Here is a 9436-nt window from a genome sequence, read left to right on the forward strand (position 1 = left end):
GGTAAGCTTTGGAAAATGCAGTTGCATAACGCAGTTGACGGACTTACAAAAGGTCATACGCCATGTTTAAGGTTTTGGTTTCACTGCATAACACGGGGGGTGGGGGGGCGACTTTAGGTCTAAGACAGTTTAATTATTACTAAGAATAGGCAAACAGAATGGTTTTTCTGTGTTTATCTTATGGCAATGTTTTTCAGCCCATGTCTTGTTTTCCAGTACAGGACTTATTGACCATGGATTCCATCTTTGCCACCCTGGCTTGTTTCCTTCTGGCTCTTTCTTTTGCTGTGACACAAACAGAACATACGACTTTGACGGTCATACCTACAATGGCAAAGTCTGATTCAAACCTGACACACACCACTGTTACGGTGACTCCATCTAACTCTACTGTACACTCAACTGTAATCTCAAATGTGACCGAGAACACAACTCCATTTACCAGCACACCCAAGGACAATGACACATTCACCAGACCTACTACAGCAGCCACACCTCAGAGCACGAGCCACTTCCAGAGTCCTCAGTCAACAACCATCACGACTCCTGTGACAAAGAGTACATCACCGACGACCACGACACCTGCCACTCACACTCCAACATTTACTGCTATGACAACACCAGCAAAGCAGACAACAGAGACTTACATAAGTACACCGGGTACTACAGTAATAACAACTGCAAATTCATCTCAAACTGTCAACACGACCTCAGATTCGCTGGGCAGAGCCACACAAGGTAAGCATCAGGTTTCCTGTCCTATTAATTGTTCGTTATGGTTGATATTTAACTGGCAAAAAACTAATTGTTTCCTTTTTTCCTGTCTTACTAGCTTTGCAACTAAATGTTCAAGAAAGGAATATGACTATTCTCTTCAGTGTTGTACTTGGAGTGTTTGCTGTGACATTGGTTGGGTTCATGTTTCACAAATGCAAACATAAAATCCAATACTTGCATCAACCTCTTAACAACACTGATGGCATAGGTAAGGAGTTCCCCTCATCATACATTCAACACAAACTACTCTGACTATTATTAGCAGTTACAAATGCTTATTTAATTACTGTTCTATTTAATATTGATTTTCAACAGATCAATATGTGGCAGATGATGACACACTTGTAATTTCTGGAGGACTTTATGATGGCCATCCAATATACGACAATGTACCAACAGTCTCAACAGACGAATCTCAATTCCGCCTCGAGTTCCTTCATTAAAGAGAGAGACAGTTCCTACAGTTTGAAAGTACTTTTGGTGCTCGACAAGCATGGACAAAACCAAGTTTCCTCATCCGCCAATTAGTACAATTTCAAGACTGAAGTTTCATCCAAGTGAAATTCAAATTCCTCATCAGAGGCAGATGGAAGAAGAAGGAAGGGAAACTGGTGACGGGCAGAACATTCAAACAAGGACAAAGCTGATTCATGTGAACGCTGTTTTTACTTAAACACTTTCAATACTAGGACACATGAATGTATTCATTTTCTATACAATAATAATAACAATAATAATAATAATTATACCAAACAACTACACCTTTTCCCACACAACAAAACAAACTTGTGCTGAATAAATGACATTTCACATTAACACCACGGATGATAAAAGTACCAGAGGGTGACTTCAGTCACTTAAAGTCTTCCTCAAACCACAAACAAGATTAAGATTGCAGATTAACACCTAAATCTTTCTGCTAACAATACTGTTCAGCTGACCTGCGACAATACTTTCTTTGCAGGTTCAGAGATAAATCTACTTGTTGTGATTATGGTCTATCAGACCCTTAAGAGTACTACATTTATGCACAAACACCAAAACCTGTCTAATATTGTTATGATTGATTCTTTATCTGACCTGTATCGGCACTATTTATGCAAAGATCTTTTCATTGCTCTTCTTCTTTTTCTTGTCACAGCCAGTAACAGCAGTCCAACCAGCATCTCTCATCCTTTTCATTGCAGCTAGCTTCAGGGAGTTCCCTGGTGATTTATGAGTGACAGGGCTCTGGATCTGACAAGAAAAATAAAAGTTGATCCAAATTTTTCACAAATTAATGAACTGTCCTTCTTTGGCCATGCATGAAATGCATGAATATAACGTTGAAATGCAATTACACCGCCACAGTCACGTTACCTTTTGCAAAATATTGAGTTTGCAGCGCGGAGCAGAAAAACTAGGAGCACGTACACTCACAAAGCTCTACCAAGAAGAGGAACAGAAAGCCAAATCAGTGAATCTTATATACTTCTGACAAATAAACCATCAACCAATAAAAACACAACTCACCAAGATATCGTTTTGATCAGAGCTGTCAGATTTGGGGTCAAGCTCTATGACCTGCTTCCCCCAGCAGGCTGCCTGAGCAGAGGGAGGTGTCCTTATTCTGTAGGACTGTGAGGGATTTCAAAGAGTAAATGTCAGCGAAAGTCATTCATATTTTTACTCATTTTGGAAAATGTCAGAACAATGCTGTATATTACTTTGATCTTTGATGTTCTGCCAACTCTGTTAGTTATTGGGGTTTTCAGGTCTTCATTGTGAATTTCCTATGATGAAAAGTCAATGGCAGAGTTCAGTGAATGCTACAACAACACACAATCACATAGATTGAACTCTTATGGTATACAGGTCTTCATCACTGGCAGTCACTATTTCCTTTATGAACAGATTAAAACGTCTATGTTAGTCTTTGGTGTTGTTCCACCTGATGTTCTCACAGACTCAGTCAGGTTCCTTAACCACAGAAGACTTTAAATCATTCAGTTAGTCTATAGTGATATGTTTACAGTGCATCATCACTGTTGACATAGAGTGTACACTGAGATGACAATACACACAAATGCAAATAAATACACAGCCTTTGCATACACATGGGTGTGTGCACACAAACACACACACACACTTTCAATTTCTTTCTCTCCACACACTATTTAGGTGAATAATGGACACTATGTTTGTACAAAAACAGTGAAAGGATACAAGCTGGCATCCCTAAAGTGACGTTGGTCTGAATGGGGCATAGAGGCGAGGCAATACACAATGTCTACAGTATTTTCACTCAACCTTTCTTGAACATGAAAATGCAAAAGAGAACGCAAAATGAAATGATCTGATCTCCAACTCACCTCAACAGTAAAGAATGTGCCTGACACGAGACACTGGGCTCACCCTATCTAAAAATGTTTGGTAGATTAAACTCACAGCTTTCTTCATAACTGCAGCTCTTCCATCATCTTTGCTGTCGGAGGGAGCTTTCCTGGTCTTGGAGAAGTCATACACGTGTCTCTTTGAAGAGCCGTTTGGAGTCTCTGAACATCGCCCTTGTTTACAGTTCGAGGCAGGTGACTGGAATTTTCAAGATAAATCCTTGGTTAAGTGACGACAAACCAAATTGAAATCAAAGGGATGGCCTACTTGCTAATGTACAAATTTTGTACCTGCTTGTTCATTACTTCTGAGAGCTGAGTGATTTTCTTTGATGTAAGTTCTTTCTTCAGAGCAGCGAGCTCCTTCTGCAGCTTTTCCTAATAGTAATGAAAAGTGTTTCTCAAAGAGTGAACAAGTACAACCTGTTTCAGCAAAAAGCCCAAAACTAATGGACTCAAAGGAGGACCTACCCTCTGTGTCACTTCCGTCTTCAGCTGTTGCTTCAGCTGATCAACTTCTGTCTTATGCTTCTCGAGGTCCAACTCCTGATTTTAGGAATTTAGTTTTGGCAATTGGCAAACACTTATCATCTTACCGTTTTTTAAGTTATTAAACATTAATTCACTGTGTTTCAGTATCATACCAGTGATCTCCGAAGGGCAACAGCCTCCATCTCTTTCTTCTTGTTCTCATCAAGCTCTGCATCCTTTTCTTCAACCATCCGGTCATAGCGGCTCTAGTAACAAGTCAATAGCAACAAGTTCTTTCCAATGCAATACTGCACAAGACCAGTTTCAGATAGCCAAACATATACTTTGATGACCTTACCTTGTGTTTTTCCATCAGAGCGACCATATCTGTTATGTTTTGTTGACACTTGAGTTCTACGTCTTCCTTATTCTTGATGGCCTCGGCTGCCGTTAATCTGAGCTGCTGTACCTGTTAGACAATGTGGTTTCATTCTTAATTTTTTATTCTGAGGTGGTAAAAATGTGACAAATAAGATGACATCATACAAATGACCTCATTCTCAAGTTCTGCTGCAGAGGTTGATTTGGACTCAAGATCCTTCAGCAATTTCTGATGGTTTTCCTCACTTAGTCTTTCAAGGTTTTGGGACTCCTCGTGAAGACTGTTGATCTAAAAACAAAACCAACCGTCTACATCACACAGGGTTGTACTTACTGAATTAAACGTTTTATATCAATATGAAGAACTGGAAGATAAAAAAAACTATCAACATACCACAATTTCAAGTTTACTGGATTTTGCAACCTCCTTTGCTATTTGTTTCTTTAGCATTTTATTCTGGAAATATCCAAATGAAATGTTAGCTGAATAAATAACATGGGCATCCTGTTGTCTGTCTACAGTTTGAGTCATCACTAACCTCTTTCTGGTATTCCTCCTGGGCTTTAAGTTTAATTTCAAATTTTTTCCTGAGGCTACACAGCTAAAAAAAACAAACAAACATTTTCTTCTTCAAGAATATAATCAACAATAATAACAGCATTTTCAATTTTCAGTTTCATAATCACTTTTGTTTCCACAGCTTTGATTTGTTTTTCTTTTTCTCTGATTTCCTCCTGCAGATGTTCCCACTATGCACAAAAAGAAACAAATGAAACATAATTTAACATTTTCAGAACAGCAGGTGTCTTTCTTGTGTTTTATTGACAAATAGTTTAGTTGGCATACTTACATTTTCGTCCAGTTTTTTCTGCAGAGTCTCAGTCGCCTGATGTTCCCCTTGGACTTTGGTTCTGATGGAGTTTACTTCCTCTCTGAATGGAAATATGAAAAGTAAATTTCTACACAAATTACACAATGTGACACTTTAAGTCTCTAAAGTCTAAACTCACCGTAAACAATTGTTTTCTTCTTCCAGTCTTTGAATTTCTCTTGTGAGCCTCACGACCTTCTCCTCACTCACCTGAACAGTCAAATTTGTTATTCAAATAATTGTGAAACAAATCTGACACCTAATGCAGATAGCTGCTGTTCAATGAAATCTATCACATTTGATTGGATAATTCAGACCTTCATTTTCGCCTCAATAGTTTTCACATTAGAAGATCCACTGTTGAACTGCTGTTGAATGGCTGTCTTCTCAGACTGAAGCTCATTAAAGCTGGATAACAGGTCTTTGAACTTTACTCTTAAAGATGACACAAATTAGACAAATTAGGTGTTTACAAGAGTCTCACATAATATTCTACTGTACATGCTAATATTATGGAATGGCTAGCTTTCAAAAATGTACTCATGCTGTATCATGTCTTTCCTCAGTTGGTCCATCTGAAAGGTGTGTTCTTCATTTTTCTTCTTTTCAGTGAACAATTGTTCCTCTAGCTCCTGCACTTTGACCTGCAGGAATATATAAAAACATGATGCTGTGAAGCAATGGATTGTACACAATACACAATATCAGTGAACATTTATTAATTAGAAAAACAATATATCCATAAAGGTTAAAGAATAGGTAAAATATGACAAGTGCAGCAAGAGAGGAAAAATAACGTAGAAACCTCTGTCACTGTGGACTTCTCTTTGAAATCTTCCTGTGCCTTTTCAGCAGCTTCACAGGCCTTCTTCAGTAGATCATTTTCAGCAAAGGCAAGCTCTGTTTCATTCTGTATCAATAAAAAATGAAGGATCTGCAGCATACATTCTCAGGTATCGGCATTACACTATATAATAAACACCCTTTTTCCCTCTGAGGTGACTATTTGTATCACCTTTAATAACAGAGCTTCTGTAGTTTTCCTTGAAAGCTCAGCAGTGAGTTCCTCCACTCTGACTTCAGCGACATCAATCTTGCCCTTCATGGACTCAATAGTGTTTGATTTTCTGTCCTAAGGACATGAATAGCATACTGTGTCATCAAGCCATCTTCTGCAGTGTTCAGACTACAATGAATGGTACAGAAGCAAAGAATGAGCTCGTCTAGATGATTAAAATACACTTTACCAGTTCATCTTCGAGGATTTTGATCTGCCCATCTTTCTTTGCACTCTGCTCCATGGTCTCTCCTGTTGAGTGAAACATGTTCTTTCATCCTGACATAGCAGCAAATAAAAATATGTACATATTTCAGTCAGTGAGGCTTACCTAAAAGTGTTTCTCTCCTTTCATGTTCCTTGTTGCTTGCCATAAGTTTATCCCCAAGTTCCTTGGCCCTTGAAAATGAGTCATAACAGGAACATAAGGGAATGAGGAAAAACTGTATTTAATCAGGACAATGTTGTGAATTTTCAGCAGTTCATTTTACCTCTGTGTCTCTAAGGCTAGTGAATGCTGTAGCTCCTGAATAGTTGTCTGAATCTGCTCCAGCAGCTCTGCTTGTTGTTTTTTAACTCTGCTGAGCTCCTTCAAGTTCAAGTCTTTGGTTTGAATCATCTCTGTATATTCTTCTTTATTTTGCTCCAGCTTTGCAGCAATAGCTTCACATTTTTTCTGAGGGAAGCAAAAACATTTCAATCAAAGAAAATAATTTAATCAACGGAGCCCAGTTTTACGGACACTCACTTCAGTTTCTTTACAGCGCTGCTCTGCAGTGTGCAGCTCCTGAAGAAGAGATTCCTGTTCGGCTTTTGAGCTTTTGAGAAGTTCATATTGTTCATCTGTAGAGTCAGGAAATATTTAACGATTTCTTTTCTATCATTCTCTAGTTTCCTTCAAATGATTAAGTGTTCTAATACTGTTCATTGAAGAAAATGTAAAAAAACTGCATAACTATTTTATAGTTTTATAGTACGGCATATTTTATGTCCTTTTCATAAACGGGACAATTGACAAAACTATTTTGATAAACAAAATAAAAACAAAAACACATTTGCTAGCTTGCTGTAATCATGATCTTACTTGTTGCTTCTTGCAGCTGTCTGCAGTGATTCTGGGTTTCATGGAAGTCAAACAGGATTTTTTGGAGTTCTTTTTCCTTTTCCTTGAGTTTTGTTTGAAGCACTGCAACCTGTGAATTCAGAGTTGATTTTTGTCTGGACTTGTAGTTCCATTCAGTTCCCAAATAAACGTATCTGAAGATTTGATTTTACTAACCTCTTTCTCTTTCACATTACAGTCTTGATGATATTTCTCTTTTAGATCTTCAAATTGCAGCAAGCCCTCTTTGACTGAAAGAAGATAAAATAGCTAATTGTCTTTCTGGTCCACGTGTTCTCTTGCTTGTCAACCTATCAATAATCTTCTTATGCCATTTAATGAATATTTATTTATTCATGTTATTTCTGACCGATTAAGATGTGAGATTTGGAGTTATTATAGTGAAAAGCGTCACAGTCATTCGAAAAACAAAACCTTTCTGCATCTCCTGTTGATCAGCTTCTGCTCGAGTGCGAAGGCTTTCAAATGCTGTGATAAGTTTCTACAGAAAAAAAAGTTACTTGTAAACTGACCATCAAACGTTACATCCTACTGTTTTACAAACTGGCCAACAGTTATCACTAATAAGAATACTTCATTATGATATAGATTAGGGGTGTTTTACCTGAATGCCTTCACTATTTTCCATAAATAGTTGATGTGTTTCTTGTCTTTCTGATTCAACTACAGAAAGCAAAGACTGGTTAAAAAACATGCAGCGATGTGTATTTATTTTGTACACCTTAATAATATGGCAGGTTAAAACTTACATAAATGCATTTTCTCAGCTGACCGCTGAAAAGTGTCTTTGAGGATATTGCACATGTTCCTTGTTGCATTGTTCCTGCAATTAAAATTTGTGAACAAAATAAACAGAAAAATATTTCGATTTAAAAATCAGATTGTCATGTTTATCTGGCTTTTACAGAGCACATCTACCGTGTCTCAGAGGACTTTCAAACAAACAACATCCATACTTGTTCCTCAAATCCTCATTTTCACTGATCTGTTCCTCCAGCTTTATGCTAAGGCTTTCATTTCCAAACTGCAGAGACAGAACACACATGATTGATCCCACTTTAGCTATTAAATGGTGTTAGAGTATGCTATTCTTCTCAGAAAAAAAGAATGCTGTGTATACATGTTGAGAAAACCTGTCACTGTGGCACACACCTGCAGCTCTTGAATGGCTTTGCGCTGAGTTTCAATAGTTCTTTTGTTTTCTTGCAGTTTCCTTTCCTTTTCCACAGCGTCGGTGTCAACTCTGACCTTCCAACACTTCATTTTCTCAACTTCATCAAACAGCTTAGAATAAAGCTGTCCAGGATTGCAATTACTCTGGGGAATATCCACAATGATAGGAAGTAAACTTTAGAACAGCCACATTGCAAAGGCCAAGTCCATCCTATTCATGCTTGACGTTATTGTACAATGAAAATACTACCTCGTCCTTTTCCATAGGCGGCACGGCTTTCATCCTGGGGAATTCTTTTACAGAGAGACAATAATGAATTTATCAAAAGGTTTACGACACTTTTTATGTTGAAATGATGTAGCCGGTGTAGTTTCATTGAAAATACCTTGTCTGGCTGGTTTACTGGCTGCAGTCATACTTGTAGTGGAGGAAGTCATGCTCTGCTCTTTGGCAAAATATTTACTGTAACCCTTGGGGGAAACAGCAATTCCGCTTAATCGTCATATGTATTAATGAATACTGCCTCTTAGACTGCAGCTGCCTCAATTCATTAATGCTTTCAGCTTACAGCAAGGAAAACAAAGCCCACAAGTGTACAAACCATACAGGACTCATTGGTGGTAAAAGGTTAGCTAATTATTATCAGTGCTGGACTAACAAAGTGCTATGGCGTTTCTTCATTCATGAGTATTTACTGTTCGTTGAACATAGGCTAATTTAACTTACCTCCTGCAATGTATTCATGAAATCACCACAGTTCTCAACGATTTCTTGAGGTCGAACAGCAGATACCTGTCTGTTATTCACCCATGGAGGTACCAACAGTTTGAAGTTAAAACTGCCGTCTTTTTCCATGCTGAAATGACCATATAGATACAGCTTCCATTATTATGGAGTGCAGTCTGTGGTGGAAAAAGCATTCAGATCTTTCATTCAGTAGTATGGAGTTGCAAGGAATGGAAAGACTCAAGTACAGGGAGCTCAAATTAATAGTTTGGCTGAGTACAATACCTTAGTAAATGCAGGTTACTTAATTATTGTTAACGTTACATTTCACCACTAAGTAAGCTAACGTTAGTTTAACTTCACAGAGCTTGAACTGTTCATGGCAAAGTTATTCCAAAAAAAAAGAAAGAAAGAAATGAAAAAAGGCCTCCGTCTCCAAAATGTACAGGAGATAATGTCAAACAATTCATTTTATTTAATTTC

The 9436-nt window shown here is 37.9% G+C and overlaps 1 protein-coding gene and 1 long non-coding RNA gene across 2 annotated transcripts; one reads left to right on the forward strand and one right to left on the reverse strand.

Annotated features, from left to right (window-relative positions):
- Positions 1-233: 233 nt before the first annotated feature.
- Positions 234-1433, forward strand: LOC139329422 (uncharacterized). The gene is made up of 3 exons (XR_011602066.1): positions 234-738; positions 833-985; positions 1093-1433. It is a non-coding gene; the product is annotated as an uncharacterized lncRNA (long non-coding RNA).
- A 419-nt stretch (positions 1434-1852) lies between these two features.
- On the reverse strand, positions 1853-9082 carry sycp1 (synaptonemal complex protein 1). The gene is made up of 33 exons (XM_070959092.1): positions 8954-9082; positions 8613-8697; positions 8477-8520; positions 8206-8370; positions 8010-8077; positions 7803-7876; positions 7658-7716; positions 7468-7534; positions 7210-7283; positions 7015-7123; positions 6679-6773; positions 6422-6606; positions 6262-6329; positions 6121-6182; positions 5889-6005; positions 5679-5783; positions 5414-5517; positions 5191-5308; positions 5013-5083; positions 4853-4934; positions 4689-4751; positions 4541-4603; positions 4396-4458; positions 4174-4290; positions 3979-4089; positions 3794-3886; positions 3621-3695; positions 3441-3527; positions 3205-3348; positions 2484-2549; positions 2290-2394; positions 2137-2202; positions 1853-2013 (listed from the first exon to the last, which is right to left on the reverse strand). Exons 1-33 carry the CDS (start codon positions 9080-9082, stop codon positions 1873-1875), a joined length of 3075 nt encoding a protein of 1024 aa, XP_070815193.1. The 3' UTR covers positions 1853-1872.
- Positions 9083-9436: the final 354 nt, after the last annotated feature.

The sequence above is a fragment of the Chaetodon trifascialis genome, chromosome 3 (genome assembly GCF_039877785.1).
Source record: "Chaetodon trifascialis isolate fChaTrf1 chromosome 3, fChaTrf1.hap1, whole genome shotgun sequence".
Taxonomy (NCBI): Eukaryota; Metazoa; Chordata; class Actinopteri; order Chaetodontiformes; family Chaetodontidae; genus Chaetodon; species Chaetodon trifascialis.